Source organism: Cnephaeus nilssonii, assembly GCF_951640355.1.
Source record: "Cnephaeus nilssonii genome assembly, chromosome: Y".
Taxonomy (NCBI): Eukaryota; Metazoa; Chordata; class Mammalia; order Chiroptera; family Vespertilionidae; genus Cnephaeus; species Cnephaeus nilssonii.
In genome coordinates this window covers 1,166,693-1,182,939 of record NC_137096.1, presented here as the reverse complement: position 1 = coordinate 1,182,939, position 16,247 = coordinate 1,166,693, and the positions used below count along the sequence as shown (strand labels likewise).

General features: G+C 52.1%; 1 protein-coding gene and 1 long non-coding RNA gene across 6 annotated transcripts in view; one reads left to right on the top strand and one right to left on the bottom strand.

The window, feature by feature from the left end:
* The window catches only part of NLGN4X (neuroligin 4 X-linked), a 117,417-nt gene extending 107,015 nt beyond the window's left edge, over positions 1-10,402 (top strand). The window contains exons 7-9 of one of the 5 annotated variants that reach the window (XM_079766067.1): positions 268-1,057; positions 7,816-9,876; positions 10,056-10,402. In XM_079766067.1, coding sequence (XP_079622193.1) covers positions 268-1,057; positions 7,816-8,671 — 1,646 coding nt within the window. In that variant the 3' untranslated portion in view covers positions 8,672-9,876; positions 10,056-10,402. Of the gene's footprint in view, positions 1-267; positions 1,058-7,815; positions 9,877-10,034 lie in introns of those variants that run through there. The other 4 variants (XM_079766069.1, XM_079766068.1, XM_079766071.1 and 1 more) reach the window with 4 other exon arrangements.
* LOC307096466 lies at positions 9,113-14,077 on the bottom strand. The gene is made up of 2 exons (XR_013813281.1): positions 11,353-14,077; positions 9,113-10,823 (listed from the first exon to the last, which is right to left on the bottom strand). It is a non-coding gene; the product is annotated as an uncharacterized lncRNA (long non-coding RNA).
* Between the last annotated feature and the right edge of the window lie 2,170 nt (positions 14,078-16,247).

The following is a 16,247-nucleotide window of genomic DNA, read 5'->3' as shown; positions in this document are numbered from 1 at the left end:
CTCTCTCTTCCTCTCTGTAAAAAATCAATAAAATATATTAAAAAAAAATAATAACATCCCCTAAAATCAACATGCAGCTGGAGGGGGTCGTGGGGAGCACGGGATGGATCGAGGCAACGAGCCGGCTGCCATCCTCCCTCGAGGTCCCCAGCCCCGGGCCGGGCACCCTCCCAGCCTGGTCTCCCCGTCCCGAGCAGGCATCTCTGTGTTTGGGGTCATTTCTTTCCTCTTTCCTCATGGGCATGTGCCCGTCCCCCCCTCCTGCAGGCCTGTTCCAGAAAGCCATCATCCAGAGCGGCACCGCCCTGTCCAGCTGGGCCGTCAACTACCAGCCGGCCAAGTACACGCGCATCCTGGCGGACAAGGTGGGGTGCAACATGCTGGACACGACCGACCTGGTGGAGTGTCTCCGGGGCAAGAACCACCGGGAGCTGATCCAGCAGACCATCACCCCGGCCACCTACCACATCTCCTTCGGGCCCGTCATCGACGGCGACGTCATCCCCGACGACCCGCAGATCCTCATGGAGCAGGGCGAGTTCCTCAACTACGACATCATGCTGGGCGTCAACCAGGGCGAGGGCCTCAAGTTCGTGGACGGCCTCGTGGACGCCGAGGACGGCGTCACGCCCAACGACTTCGACTTCTCCGTGTCCAACTTCGTGGACAACCTGTACGGCTACCCCGAGGGCAAGGACACGCTGCGGGAGACCATCAAGTTCATGTACACCGACTGGGCCGACAAGGAGAACCCCGAGACGCGGCGCAAGACCCTGGTGGCGCTCTTCACCGACCACCAGTGGGTGGCGCCCGCCGTGGCCACCGCCGACCTCCACGCCCAGTACGGCTCGCCCACCTACTTCTACGCCTTCTACCACCACTGCCAGAGCGAGATGAAGCCCGGCTGGGCGGACGCGGCCCACGGCGACGAGGTCCCCTACGTCTTCGGCGTCCCCATGATCGGCCCCACCGAGCTCTTCAGCTGCAACTTCTCCAAGAACGACGTCATGCTGAGCGCCGTGGTCATGACCTACTGGACCAACTTCGCCAAGACCGGGTATGTGAGCCCCGTCCCGTCTGATCCCGTCCCGTCCCGAGCTGGCCCTGCTCCCGGGGACCTGGTTCCTCCTCTGGGTTTGTTTGTGGGTTTTTGTCGACACTTTTCCATCGATTCTGATTTGTATATTTATTTAAATATACAGTATATATACATACTAGAGGCCCGGTGCATGAAATTCGTGCACGGAGGGGGTGGGTTTTCCCTCAGCCCGGCCTGCACCCTCTCCAATCTGGGACATCCCTCTCACAATCCAGGACTGCTGGCTCCCAACTGCTCGCCTGCCTGCCTGCCTGATTGCCCCTAACTGCTTCTGCCTGCCAGCCTGATCACCCCCTAACCACTCCCCTGCCAGCCTGATGGATGCCTAACTGCTCCCCTGCTGGCCTGTTTGCCCCTAACTGCCCTCCCCTGCAGGCCTGGTCCCCTCCTAACTGCCCTCCCCTGCAGGCCTGGTCACCCCCAACTGCCCTCCCCTGCAGGCCTGGTCCCTCCCAACTGCCCTCCCCTGCAGGCCTGGTCCCTCCCAACTGCCCTCCCCTGCAGGCCATCTTATGGCAGCCATCTTCTGTCCACATGGGGACAGCCATCTTGTGTGTTGGAGTGACGGTCAATTTGCATATCGCCCTTTTATTAGATAGGACCTGCTGCGTATTTCCTATCCTCTCTAATAAACAGGGGATGTGCTAACGGCCGGCCTCGCCCTCAATGATGGCGGCGCCCACAGCCACAAGAATGCGGTGCCCAGTCCCCTCTGCCCCCAGGCGGGCCAGCTGCTCCGTGCACCTGCCTCCGGCCTCCCCCAGTCCCCTCAGCCCCCCAGCCGACCGGGTCCGGCCCGAGGCTCAGGTAACCAGGTCCGGCCTGAGGCTCAGGTAACCAGGGCCGGCCGAGGCTTGGCTGATGGCAGTGGCTGCAGCAGAGGGTGATGGGGCGTCACCTTCCCCTGACCGCCGGGTCGCCTCCCGCCCCTGAGGGCTCCCGGATGTGAGAGGGGGCAGGCCGGGTTGAGGGACCCCCCTCCAGTGCATGAATTTTCACGCACCGGGCCTCTAGTATGTATACAGTATATGTGTGTGTGTGTATATATTTATGTGTGTGTGTATGTGTGTGTGTGTATTTATGTGTGTGTGTATATATGTGTGTGTGTGTATTTATGTGTGTGTGTATATATGTATGTGTGTGTGTGTGTATACACATACATATATATATATATATATATATATATATATATATATATATATATATATATTTAGAGAGAGAGAGAGTGTGTAATACGGCCCTAGAGAGAGGGAGGTTGTGGGTACGCTGAGAGTCTCATGTTTAGGGCTGTAGAGGCAATAATTTTATTTTATTTTTTTCAATATATTTTATTGATTTCAGAGACAAAGGGAGAATGGGAGAGAGAGAGAGAGAGAGAGAGAAACATCCATGATGAGAGAGTATCATGGATCAGCTGCCTCCTGCACGCCCCCTACTGGGGATGGAGCCTACAACCCGGGCTTGTGCCCTTGGCTGGGAATCGAACCCGTGACCTCCTGGTTCATGGGTCGATGCCTAACCATTGAGCCACGCCGGCCAGGCACACCCTCAGCTGTTCTTGACCGGCTCCATCTGCAGGGATCTCGTTTCCAGGAACGTCTCCATTGGAGGGGTCACCGTGGAGCTCCTAGCTCCCACCCCCCCATCCCGTCTGGGAGGCAGGTCCGTGGTGTCTGCGAACTCACACACATCGTCTCCGTCTTTGCCACGATTTGCATTCTCGTGGACGAAAGACATTCATCACGCGGGCGTTTCGACAGCCCAACCGTGGCGCGTCCGGGCCCAGCCACTCCCACGTCATCCAAAACTGGCATTCTCTTCGTGTAACCCTTTGCAGACTCGCTTGCTTTTTTCTCGATTCCTTTATTCACCTCGGGATTTAATTTTTTTAAATACCCCAGATTTTACAAAGCGCGGCAGTGGAATAGAAAACTGGAGTTCCTTTTCATACGAACGTATTTATTTGGATTTTTTTTTATATTTCAGATTATGGATACATTCAAAGAGTAATTTTAATCTCGATGCTATCCGTGTCGAGTCACACTCGATATCCGAGTGCAAAAGGTTAAAGCTTGCCTGAGGATATGTTCTTATTGATTGGAAAAGAGAGAGAGAGAGAGAAACATAGATGTCAAAGAGCAACATCCATCGTTTGCTTCCCATACACTCCCTGATGGAACCAGAAATGTAGGTATGTGCCCCGATCAGGAATCGAACCCATAACCTTTTTTAAAAAATATATATATTTTATTGACTTTTTACAGAGAGGAAGGGAGAGGGACAGAGAGTCAGAAACATGGATGAGAGAGAAACATCCATCAGCTGCCTCCTGCACGCCCCCTACTGGGGATGTGCCCGCAACCAAGGTACATGCCCTTGACTGGAATCGAACCCGGGACACTTCAGTCCGCAGGCCGACGCTCTATCCACTGAGCCACACCGGTCTCGGCCGAGCCCATAACCTTTTGGTGCATGGTTGATGCTCCAACCAACTGAGCCACACTGGCCAGGCCGAAACGTGTCATTCTTTTAAAAAAAAAAAATGTGTATCTTTATTGACTTCAGAGAGAGGAACAGAGAGAGAGAGAGAGAGAGATATCCATGATGAGAGGGAATCACGGATCGGCTGCCTCCTGCACGCCCCCTACTGGGGATGGAGCCCACAACCCGGGCCTGTGCCCTTGACCGTAATCGAACCCGGGACCCTTCAGTCCGCAGGCCGACGCTCTATCCACTGAGCCACCACATCCAGGGCCAATGTTTCATTTTTTTACATGAGATCTAAACACCCCATTATCACTTGCTTTTGTGAAACCCACGTAATTCCTTTCTCCTTTCCCTGTTTTGCGAATAAATTTTTTAAAAATATATCCTTATTGATTTCAGAGAGGAAGGGAGAGGGAGAGAGAGAGAAACATCCACGAGGAGAGAGAATCATGGATCGGCCGCCTCCTGCACGCCCCCTACTGGGGATCGAGCCCACAACCCGGGCATGTGCCCTTGACCGGGAATCGAACCCGGGACCTCCTGGTTCCTAGGTCCACGCTCAACCACTGAGCAACACCAGCCGGACCGGAAAAAAACTTTTTAATAGTTTTGGGTTTTTGGTGTTTTTTTTTTTTTTTTTTTTTTTTTTTAAATGCAAAGCCTGTGTCATTTATCATCGATTTAACTGAAGCATTAAGAGAAAATTGTGGCAGCCAAACAAAGCCATTAAATTCTCGTTAGCGCTCCTGCCCGCCCGAGGCCCTGCGGCTGAGGCCGTCTCTCTGTTTAAACATGAAAGAAAGAGAAAGATAAAGGGAATTAATTAGTGATAAGCTGGCGTCAGGCCGATACCTTCCCCGGGACCCAAGGAACGTGGGCCCTGGATGGAAAACCCCACAGGATTCTGTTGTTGAAGGCTTTTGAAGGCCGAACCCGCGCTTCCTAAAACCACCCTGCCCGCAGCTGCGTTTTCCCCCTCGTTGGGACATATGCAGTCACATGGGCCCGGCCGGCGTGGATCAGCGCTTGAGCGTTGACCTATGAACCAGGAGGTCAGGGTTCGATTCCCAGTCAAGGGCACATGCCCGGGTTGCGGGCTTGATCCCCAATAGGGGGCGTGCAGGAGGCAGCCGGTCCATGATTCTATCTCATCCTGGATGTCTCTCTCTCTGTTTCTCTCCCTTCCTCTCTGAAATGGATAAAAATCTATCTTTATAAAACCCTAATATGCAAATAGACCAAACGGTGGAATGACCGGTTGCTATGACATGCACTGACCACCAGGAGGCAGCCGATCCATGATTCTCTCTCCTCATTGATGTGTCTCTCTCCCTCTCTCTCTCTTTCTCTCCCTTTCTCTCTGAAATGAATAAAAATCTATGTATATAAAACCCTAATATGCAAATAGACCGAACAGCGTTTCTATCTCCCTCTCCCTCTCCCTTCCTCTCTGAAATCAATAAAAATCTTTTTTTTTTTTTTAAAGAAAGGGAAGCCATAGCTGGTGTTTCTCAGTGGATAGAGCGTCGGCCTGAGGACTAAAGAGTCCCGGGTTCGATTCCCGGTCAAGGGCACATGCCCGGGTTGTGGGCTCCATCCCCAGTAGGGGGCGTGCAGGAGGCAGCCGATCCATGATTCTCGCTCATCATCCAATGTTTCTAGCTCTCCTTCCTTCCTCTCTGAAATCTATAAAAATCTATACTAATAAAAGGGTAATATGCTAATTAGACCGGGAGACCTTCTGGACAAAGCCTTGATGGCAGGGCCGAAGCAGAGGCAGTTAGGGGCGATCAGGCCAGGAGAGGAAGGCAGTTGGGGGTGATCAGGCCGGCAGGGGAGGGGCAGTTGGGGGTGATCAGGCCGGCAGGGCAGGGGCAGTTGGGGGCAATCAGGCTGGCAGGTGGGGGCAATTGGGGGCAGGAAGGCCAGCAGGCAGAGGCAGTTAGGGGCAATCAAGCAGGCTGGCAGGTGAGCGGTTAGGAGCCAGCAGTCCCAGATTGCGAGAGGGATGTCTGACTGCCAGCTTAGGCCCGATTGTGGGATCGGGCCTAAACCGGCAGTCAGATATCCCCCGAGGGGTCCCAGATTGAAGAGGGTGCAGGCCAAGCTGAGGGACACCCCCCCTCCCTTGCACGCGCAAAGCAAGATGCCACTTGAAATCCAAGTACACACGGAATGGGATTTCCCCGGCAGCGGCCGGGTCGACGAGAAAGAGGGGGGATTGAGCGCGGATCGGCACAGTCTAGCGACTGGGGTGTTGGTGAGCCGCGGACGAGGGGGGGTCAGAGGTCGTTGTTAGTGAGTGGGTTCTTTGCAACGGGGTTGTGGCCTGGCTGGTGTTGCTCAGTGGATAGAGCGTCGGCCTTGCAGACCGAAGGGTCCTGGGTTCGATTCCCGGTCCAGGGCATGGACCTCGGTTGCAGGATCCCCGGCTTTGGCTGGGGCGTGTGGGCAGGAGGCAACCCATCGACGTGTCTCCGTCACGTGGATGTGTCTCTCTGTCTTTCCGTCTCTCTCCCACTCTCTCTAAAAAAAATAATCAGCCCTGGCTGGTGTGGCTCAGTGGATAGAGCGTCGGCCTGCGGACTGAAGGGTCCCGGGTTCGATTCCGGGTCAAGGGCATGTACCTTGGTTGCGGGCACATCCCCAGTAGGGGGCGTGCAGGAGGCCGCTGATGAATGTTTCTCTCTCTTCGATGTTTCTGACTCTCTCTCCCTCTCCCTTCCTCTCTGTAAAAAAATCAATAAAATGTATATTTAACCTTTTGCACTCGCATGTCGAGTGTGACTCGACACGGTTAGCATCGGTAGCAGCTTGTCTGTCGAATTGTATTGAATGTATCCATAATTTGAAATATTAAAAAAAATCCAAATAAGTAAGTTTGTATGAAAAGAAACTCCAGTTTTTTATTCCACTGCCGGGCTTTGGGAAAACTGGGGTATTTAAAAAATTAAATCCCGAGTAGAATAAAGAATTGAGAGAAAAAAAGCAAGCGAGTGCAAAGCGTTAAAAAATAAATAAATAATCAATGGACAGCCCTGACCGGTTTGGCTCAGTGGATAGAGCGTTGGCCTGCAGACTGAAGGGTCCCAGGTTCGATTCCGGTCAAGGGCATGTACCTTGGTTGCGGGCACATCCCCAGTGGGGGGCGTGTGCAGGAGGCAGCTGATCGATGTTTCTAGCTCTCTATCCCTCTCCCTTCCTCTCTAGGAAAATCAATAAAATATATTTTTTAAAAAAAATAAATAATCAATGGACAGAGCCAGGACTCACTCGTCCCCGGGGGGCGGTGTGCCCGTGGTCCAGGTGAGGACAAGGAGGTAGATGATGTCCACGGGAAATCGGCATGGGATTAACTCTCCGTGAAGCCTCTATTGTGTGTGTGTATATATATATATATACTATATATATATATATATATATATGTATATATGCCTTTATTAGCTCCGTGTGTGTGTGTGTGTGTGTGTGTGTGTGTGTGTGAAAGCCCTTTATGAAGTAGCAGCCTGCAGACGGATCCCCCACGTGGGGTCTATGGACAGATTGTCATGTATGTGTGTGAAAGCCCTTTATGAAGTAGCAGCCTGCAGACGGATCCCCCACGTGGGGTCTATGGAAAGATTGTCATGTATGTGTGTGAAAGTCCTTTATGAAGTAGCAGCCTGCAGACGGATCCCCCACGTGGGGTCTATGGAAAGATTGTCATGCATGTGTGTGAAAGCCCTTTGTAAAGTAGCAGCCTGCAGACAGATCCCCCACGTGGGGTCTATGGAAAGATTGTCATGTGTGTGTGTGAAAGCCCTTTATGAAGTAGCAGCCTGCAGACGGATCCCCCACGTGGGGTCTATGGAAAGATGTCATGTATGTGTGTGAAAGTCCTTTATGAAGTAGCAGCCTGCAGACGGATCCCCCACGTGGGGTCTATGGAAAGATTGTCATGCATGTGTGTGAAAGCCCTTTGTAAAGTAGCAGCCTGCAGACGGATCCCCCACGTGGTGTCTATGGACAGATTGTCGTGTGTGTGTGAAAGCCCTTTATGAAGTAGCAGCCTGCAGACGGATCCCCCACGTGGGGTCTATGGAAAGATTGTCGTGTTTGTGTGTGAAAGCCCTTTATGGCCCCTCCGTGAACAGGTAGATGCGGTTGTGCCATGAGGAAGCAACATAACCTCCTTTCTCTCTCTCTCTCTCTCTCTCTCTCTCTCTCTCTCCCTCCCCTCTCTCCCCCAGGGACCCCAACCAGCCCGTGCCCCAGGACACCAAGTTCATCCACACGAAACCCAACCGCTTCGAGGAGGTGGCCTGGTCCAAGTACAACCCCAAGGACCAGCTGTACCTGCACATCGGCCTAAAGCCCCGCGTGCGGGACCACTACCGGGCCACCAAGGTGGCCTTCTGGCTCGAGCTGGTGCCGCACCTGCACAACCTCAACGAGATCTTCCAGTACGTGTCGACCACCACCAAGGTGCCCCCGCCCGACATGACCTCCTTCCCCTACGGCACCCGGCGGTCGCCCGCCAAGCTCTGGCCCACAACCAAGCGGCCGGCCATCACGCCCGCCAGCGGCCCCAAGCACGCCAAGGACCCGCACAAGGCCACGGGCCCCGAGGACACCACGGTCCTCATCGAGACCAAGCGGGACTACTCCACGGAGCTGAGCGTCACCATCGCCGTGGGCGCCTCCCTGCTCTTCCTCAACATCCTGGCCTTCGCCGCCCTCTACTACAAGAAGGACAAGCGGCGCCACGAGACGCACCGGCGGCCCAGCCCGCCACGCAACGCCGCGCCCAACGACGTCGCCCACCTCCGTGGCGAGGAGATCATGTCGCTGCAGATGAAGCAGCTGGAGCACGAGCACGAATGCGAGTCCCTGCAGGCGCACGACACGCTGCGGCTCACCTGCCCGCCCGACTACACGCTCACCCTGCGCCGCTCGCCAGACGACGTCCCACTCATGACACCAAATACCATCACCATGATCCCCAACACGCTGACGGCCATGCAGCCGTTGCACACCTTCAACACCTTCAGCGGGGGGCAGAACAGTAGCAACCTGCCCCACGGGCACTCGACCACGAGGGTATAGCTTTGCCGACGCCCACCCCTGCCCCCCCGTCCCCGTCCCCTGCCCCCCGGAGAGCGCGAGAGACACAGATGCACCATCGCCACCCAAGGAATGTTCCCCATCTCACGCACATAGGACAAAAATTTATTAAAAAAAAAAACACAACAAAACACACACACACACACGCGCGCGTGCACGTGCGTGCCGAAGGGCCGTCCGTCGCCGTGTGCCCGTGGGCCGACCCCGTCCCGCATTTCCCCCCGTCCGTCCGACACAAGATCAACTTCTGACCCTACGAAATGTGAAAACGAGGCATGGCCCGCGAGGTCCGGACACGTCGCACGCCTTCGAGGTTTCCGTCAGCCTTGCGTGGGACAAGGACAGGGTCCGTTCCCGATTCCCGGAGGTCCCCACACTAACGGTGCGACCGGACACTTCTGGAACTTAGCCAGGGACAGATCATTTCTTTTTTTTTTTTTTTAATGATCATTTCAAAAAGATGATAATAATAATAAATAATGATGAAAGTTCCTTTATGGGCCATACGACAGATGGCGGTAGGGAAGGGAAGAGTCGGTGGGCTTCGACCCATCGCATGGAGATGTCTCCCCCTCGTGCGAAAGCAACGCCGAGTTTTATTATCAAAAACAAAAAAGGACGGACTACGCCGTCACGCACGTCGAATTTCTGGGCAAAGAGATAACGTTTCGAACTCTTATTTAAGAAACTTTGTACAATGAAGGACGACTTGTATATAGCTGTGAGCTTACACACACACACACACACACAACACAGAAAACAAAACACACACACACAAAAGCTTTTCCTGGTTTTTCGTTGGAAGGAGCTCTTAGCGGGGTTCTACTTTCCCCTCCATTGTGGTCTCTGTGTATATAAATATAAATCTATATAAATATATACGTTAGTCATAGCCCCTCTGTTTTCCTCCAGGACGTAGGAGGTCTCTCTTCTTCATTCCTTGTGGACCATGATGACGTGAGGGTTTTTGTAATGCGTTTTCTGTGTTGCCGGAGGGTGTGTGTGTGTGCGGGGGGGGGGGGGGAGGGGGTGGTCACCCAGCGGTCCCCTCCCCCACCCCCACCCCCAGACCGCCTGTGTGGTCCAGGTTGTACAAAAGTGCATGTGTAGCATCCTGCCGAGACTTAATTGTTTTAGGGAATGTTTCTTTTCTCCGCGCGTGTGTGTGTGTGTGTGTGTGTGTGTGTGTGTGTGTGTGTGTGTGTGTGTGAAAGCCCTTTATGAAGTAGCAGCCTGCAGACGGATCCCCCACACGGGGTCTATGGAAAGATTGTCGTGTGTATGTGAAAGCCCTTTATGAAGTAGCAGCCTGCAGACGGATCCCCCACACGGGATCTATGGAAAGATTGTCATGTGTGTGTGAAAGCCTTTATGAAGTAGCAGCCTGCAGACGGATCCCCCACGTGGGGTCTATGGAAAGATTGTCGTGTGTGTGAAAGCCCTTTATGAAGTAGCAGCCTGCAGACGGATCCCCCACACGGGGTCTATGGAAAGATTGTCGTGTGTATGTGAAAGCCCTTTATGAAGTAGCAGCCTGCAGATGGATCCCCCACACGGGATCTATGGAAAGATTGTCATGTGTGTGTGAAAGCCTTTATGAAGTAGCAGCCTGCAGACGGATCCCCCACGTGGGGTCTATGGAAAGATTGTCATGTGTGTGTGAAAGCTTTTATGAAGTAGCAGCCTGCAGACAGATCCCCCACGTGGAGTTTGAAAAGATTGTCCTGTGTGTGTGAAAGCTTTTATGAAGTAGCAGCCTGCAGACGGATCCCCCACACGGGATCTATGGAAAGATTGTCATGTGTGTGTGAAAGCCTTTATGAAGTAGCAGCCTGCAGACGGATCCCCCACGTGGGGTCTATGGAAAGATTGTCGTGTGTGTGAAAGCCCTTTATGATGTAGCAGCCTGCGGACGGATCCCCCACGTGGGGTCTATGGAAAGATGGTCATGTGTGTGTGAAAGCCCTTTATGACGTAGCAGCCTGCAGACGGATCCCCCACGTGGGGTCGATGGAAAGATTGTCATGTGTGTGTGAAAGCCCTTTATGAAGTAGCAGCCTGCAAACGGGTCCCCCACGTAGGGTCTATGGAAAGATTGTCATGTGTGTGTGAAAGCCCTTTATGAAGTATCAGCCTGCAGACGGATCCCCCACGTGGGGGCTATGGAAAGATTGTCATGTGTGTGTGAAACCTTTTATGAAGTAGCAGCCACAGACGGATCCCCCATGTGGGGTCTCTGGAAAGATTATCATGTGTGTTTGAAAGCCCTTTATGATGTAGCAGCCTGCAGACGGATCTCCCACGCCGGGTCTATGGAAAGATTGTCATGTGTGTGTGAAAGCTTTTATGAAGTAGCAGCCACAGACGGATCCCCCACGTGGGGTCTATGGAAAGATTGTCATGTATGTGTGTGAAAGCCCTTTATGATGTAGCAGCCTGCAGACGGATCCCCCACGTGGGGTCTATGGAAAGATTGTCATGTGTGTGTGAAAGCCCTTTATGATGTAGCAGCCTGCAGACGGATCCCCCTCGTGGAGTCTATGGAAAGATTGTCATGTGTGTGTGAAAGCTTTTATGAAGTAGCAGCCTGCAGACGGATCCCCCACGTGGGGTCTATGGAAAGATTGTCATGTGCGTGTGAAAGCCCTTTATGAAGTAGCAGCCTGCAAACGGATCCCCCACGTGGGGTCTATGGACAGCTTGTCGTGTTAGACACATGCACACACATGCACATACACGCACACACACACTCATGGCGTCCACACTTCCCCTGCAAAAAAAAAAAAAAAAATTGCAAAGAATCAGATCTCAGTTCTGAGCCCACCCCGGGGAGTCCTGCCAAGAAGGGGAGAAAGCTCCCCTTTGCGTGAGCCGGGCCCTGCCGAGCAGACACGTGAAATCGACCTTTTGTTCGCCCGGCAGCTGCAGGAGGCTCTGGCCGAGGAGCTGGCTGCTCTCCGCTTTGCTAATCAGATCGGCCGAGGGAGTGTGTCTTGGTGTGTGTGTGTGTCGAAGCCGTTGACTCCCTCGTGTGTCCGCCCCCACTGTTTTTGTGGGGTTTTTTTTTCGACTTTTGGATGCTTGTCGTAAAAGATTACTTTTTGTGCATTTGTGGGTTGGGTCGCCAATGAATGACAATGACAGAAAGGAGAAGAAACACACACACACACAGAGAGAGAGGTGCAAATTGCTTTGCATATGTTTTCCGGGAAGTTGGGGTAGCTCCCCAGGCATGCCAAAGGGACTCCCCCGTTTAAAATCGGCCACCTGGGGCCAGGCCAGCGTGGCTCAGTGGTTGAGCATCGGAGGTCACGGTTCGATTCCCGGTCAAGGGCACATGCCTGGGTTGCGGGCTCCATCCCCAGTAGGGGACGTGCAGGAGGCAGCCCATCCATGATTCTCTCTCCTCATGGATGTTTCTCTCTCTCCCTCTCCCCTCCTCTCTGAAATCAATAAAAATATATTTTAAAAAATAATAATAAAATAAAATTGGCCACCTGGGGACCAGCGTCCCTCTGACCCTTTGTCATTCCCTCATCACCCTTTTTATTGTTCGTAAAGAATATTTGGAGTGAAGTAAAGTGGAAGGAGAGAGGGGAAAAAAATGAAAATAGTGACCATGGTTATGTTTTGGCTGTCTATTTTTTGTTGCTGTTAATATATTTTTATTGATTTCAGAGAGAAGAAGGGAGAGAGAGAGAGAGAAACATCCATGATGAGAGAGAATCATGGATGGGCTGCCTGCTGCTCGCCCCACACTGGGGATCGAGCCCACAACCCGGGCGTGTGCCCTTAACCGGGAATCGAACCCAGGACCCATCAGTCTGCAGGCCGACGCTCTATCCACGGAGCCACACCGGCTAGGGCAGAGCTCGGCTGTCTTTATGTCAGAAACCCAGTCCTAAATGTCATTGGGAAGGTGAGCCATGTCCCCCAAACATAGCCCCACTCCCTTCGAATACAAAACCCCTGAACTAAAAACTATCATTATTTAAATCAAAATGTGGTTTTTTTTTAATATAAATATATTTTTACTAGAGGCCCGGTGCACAAAATTCGTGCAAGAGTAGGCCTTCCTTCCCCCGGCTACCGGCACTAGCTTCCCTCTGGCGCCCGGGACCCGGGCTTCCCTCACACCTCCAGCTTCGTCCGGGAGGTCGTCCAGAAGGATGTCTGGTCTAATTAGCATATTACACTTTTATTATTATAGACAAGAGGCCCGATGCACGAAATTCGTGCAAGAGTAGGCCTTCCTTCTCCCGGCTCCTGGCACCAGCTTCCCTCTGGCGCCCGGGACCCGGGCTTCCCTCACAGCTCCGGCTTCGTCCGGAAGGTCATCCGGAAGGACGTCCGGTCTAATTAGCATATTGTACTTTTATTATTACAGATGGATTTCAGAGAAGAAGGGAGAGGGCCAGAGAGAACAGAAACACCCCGTGATGAGAGAGCATCACGGACCGGCTGCCTCGGGCACGCCCCCCCCCCCTACTGGGGCTCGAACCCGCAACCGGGGCGTTTGAAACCATGCGGGCAAAGGGAATTCTTAGACAGGCATGCGAGTGACACGATCGATTCGGTGGTTTGTCTTGGGTGGAATTTGCACGTGACTCTCTCTCTCTCTGTGTGTGTCCACGGTGTAGAATGTCATTGGCCCAAATTGTCCCCAGCGTCATTTTGCAGACTCTGTAAAATCACTACCATCCATCCGTCCCGGAAGGAAGAGAAACATTGGGGCGTCCGCGTCGGCTCTGGAGGTCTCTGTGGAACGAATTCCCGTACGTGTCCCGTATTCCCCACCTGTCTCCGGCTAGCAACACGCATCGTTATGTATGAGGCTTGTGACTTTGGGGTAAAGAGGGGGGAAGAAAGAAAAAAAAAAAACACACCAAAAAAAAAGAAAATTTTCAGAGTTCTTGTTAAGTGACATCATCCATCCTTCCTTTAGCTTTTTTCCGAAGATGAGGGTTAAAAAAATTTTTAAAAAAAGGCAATTTCACACACACCCTCAACGATACCGTATTTCTCCACGGGACGATGTGATAGGACCTGCATAGAGGTCTATGAGAATAAACTCTCCTTGCTATCTATCTATATTTAAAAAAAAAAAAAAAAAACGGGGGGGGGAAAAAAAAGAGAAAAAGAAATGAGGAAAAAAATATGTTAAAAAAAAAAAAGCAAGACAAACAAAAAGAACCAACACACACACACACACACACACACACACACACACAACTTTCCTACGCTTTTACTCCCGACTTTTTCCAGGCACGCAGGGTTTAACCGTTTCCTGGGTTATGATTTCTGCAATTTTTTCCGTCTTTGGTTTTTGCCTTAAGTAATAATGATAGAAGATATATATGGCTGGACACATATGTATAAACTTTTCAGCGCCATTTTTAATAATAAAATATCACAGTATTTTCTAATGCTTTGTGCAGATAATTACGCGTCCGTTTTTCCCATCTTTATTTTTTTTGGGGGGGGAAGGGGGGGACGTAGGTTTTTTTTTTCCCTACTTACGCCTTTTTCCATTGGAAAAATGAAGCGATAGATCGGCTGTAGGCTATGAAGGGAAACGCAATGGGTTATGGGCCGATTTTTAAAAATATATATATATATTTTATTTATTTTTTTACAGAGAGGAAGGGAGAGGGAGAGAGAGTCAGAAACATCGATGAGAGAGAAACATCCATCAGCTGCCTCCTGCACACCCCCACCTGGGGATGTGCCCGCAACCAAGGTACATGCCCTTGACCGGACTCGAACCCGGGACCCTTCAGTCCGCAGGCCCACGCTCTATCCACTGAGCCACACCGGCTAGGGCGTGGGCTACGATGGGGTGAATTCGACGGGTCTGACGTCGGAGAGGAAATCCCCCGCGTGGGAAAACGTGGTAAGATGTTTTCGGAATTGGAACACTTGAATATATCGCTTCCTGTCTCCGGGATTTTGAGTTGTGTTTGACATCCTCATAACGCAAGCGTGTCAAACTCGGAGGCGAACGCGGGCCAGATACACGAGGTGGACGTGGACGTGGGCCGAAACGTAGGTGGATTTCCATAGAGACGTGCTGACGGCAAAGGGCTGAAACGCGTGCGTCGCCGTGAACGTAAAACAATAGGACATGTTCGTAAAGATTAATATTTCTTCCTGAACATGAACTCACCAGACACTGAGTAACGGCACAAATTCATACGCGTCGCGCAAATAAAGCCGTTTTCCTCGTTCTCCGAGAGCGAGCTATTTCCTGTTGCGCACGCCACACCAGTCAGTCCGAGGCGAAGGGCGTGGCCGTCGGCTGCTAGAATATTCGCGGCCGGGATCCGTGGGGAGAAATGGTGAGCCTGCGTGTAAGGCGTGTGAGGGACATGAACGCCACACGATGACAGTCATCGGTCATGGGCGAACGTTACAGTTCGTTATCAATAACTAGAGGCCTGCCGAAACCGGTTTGGCTCAGTGGATGGAGCATTGGCCTGCAGGCTGAAGGGTCCCGGGTTCGATTCCGGTCAGGGGCATGTGCCTTGGTTGTGGGCACATCCCCAGTGGGGGGCGTGCAGGAGGCAGCTGATGGATGTATCTCTCTCATCGATGTTTCTAACTCTTATCCCTCTCCCTTCCTCTCTGTAAAAAATCAATAAAATATATTTAAAAAAAAATAATAACTAGAGGCCTGGTGCACGAAATTCGTGCACGGGTAGGGGTCCCTAGTGGCTGCTGGTCGCTGGCCGGGGACTTCGTTCATTCCACACCACCCCCTAGTGGTCAGCGCCCGTCACTGCAAGTGGTCGTCTCCCCCTGGGTTGAACTCCCCGCTAGAGGGGACAATTTGCATATTGACATTAGGCTTTTATATAGAGAGATGATGTATAACGGGATAAGTTACGAAATGTTTATTAAAACGTTTCTCACTGCCCTGGCTGGTGTGGCTCCGTGGATCGAGCGTCGGCCTGCGGACGGAAGGGTCCCGGGTTCGATTCCCGGTCAAGGGCACAGGCCCGGGTTGCGGGCTCGATCCCCAGAAGGGGGGCGTGCAGGAGGCAGCCGATCCGTGATTCTCTCCCATCACGGATGTTTCTATCTCTCCCTCTCCCTTCCTCTCTGAAATCAGTAAAAATATATTTAAAAAACAAATAAAATTTCTGACATACCGTTCTATTGGCTGGGCCACAAAAATATTCGTTGCTGACCGCATGCGGCCCACGGGCCGTGAGTTTGACATGCGTGTCCGAATGCGTTAAAGCTTTCCTACAGAGAGCCGAGTTGCAGCCAATGTTCAAGGGACTGAACATAGTCTATGGAATTACCGTATTTTCCGGCATAAAAGATGATGTTTTCACCCAGGAAAATCTCAAATTTGGGGGGTTTATATGCCAGAAAATACGGCATTTGGGTTTTAAGCAATCTGATATACCTTGTCAGAGATTTTTTTCTAACCTACCGTCTTTTCCGGCGTATAAGACCCCCGACTTTCGAGAAGGTTTTCCTGGGTTAAAACGTCGTCTTATACGCCGGAAAATACGGTAAATTAAAAAGTCGGAAGACCACCGTGGACGAG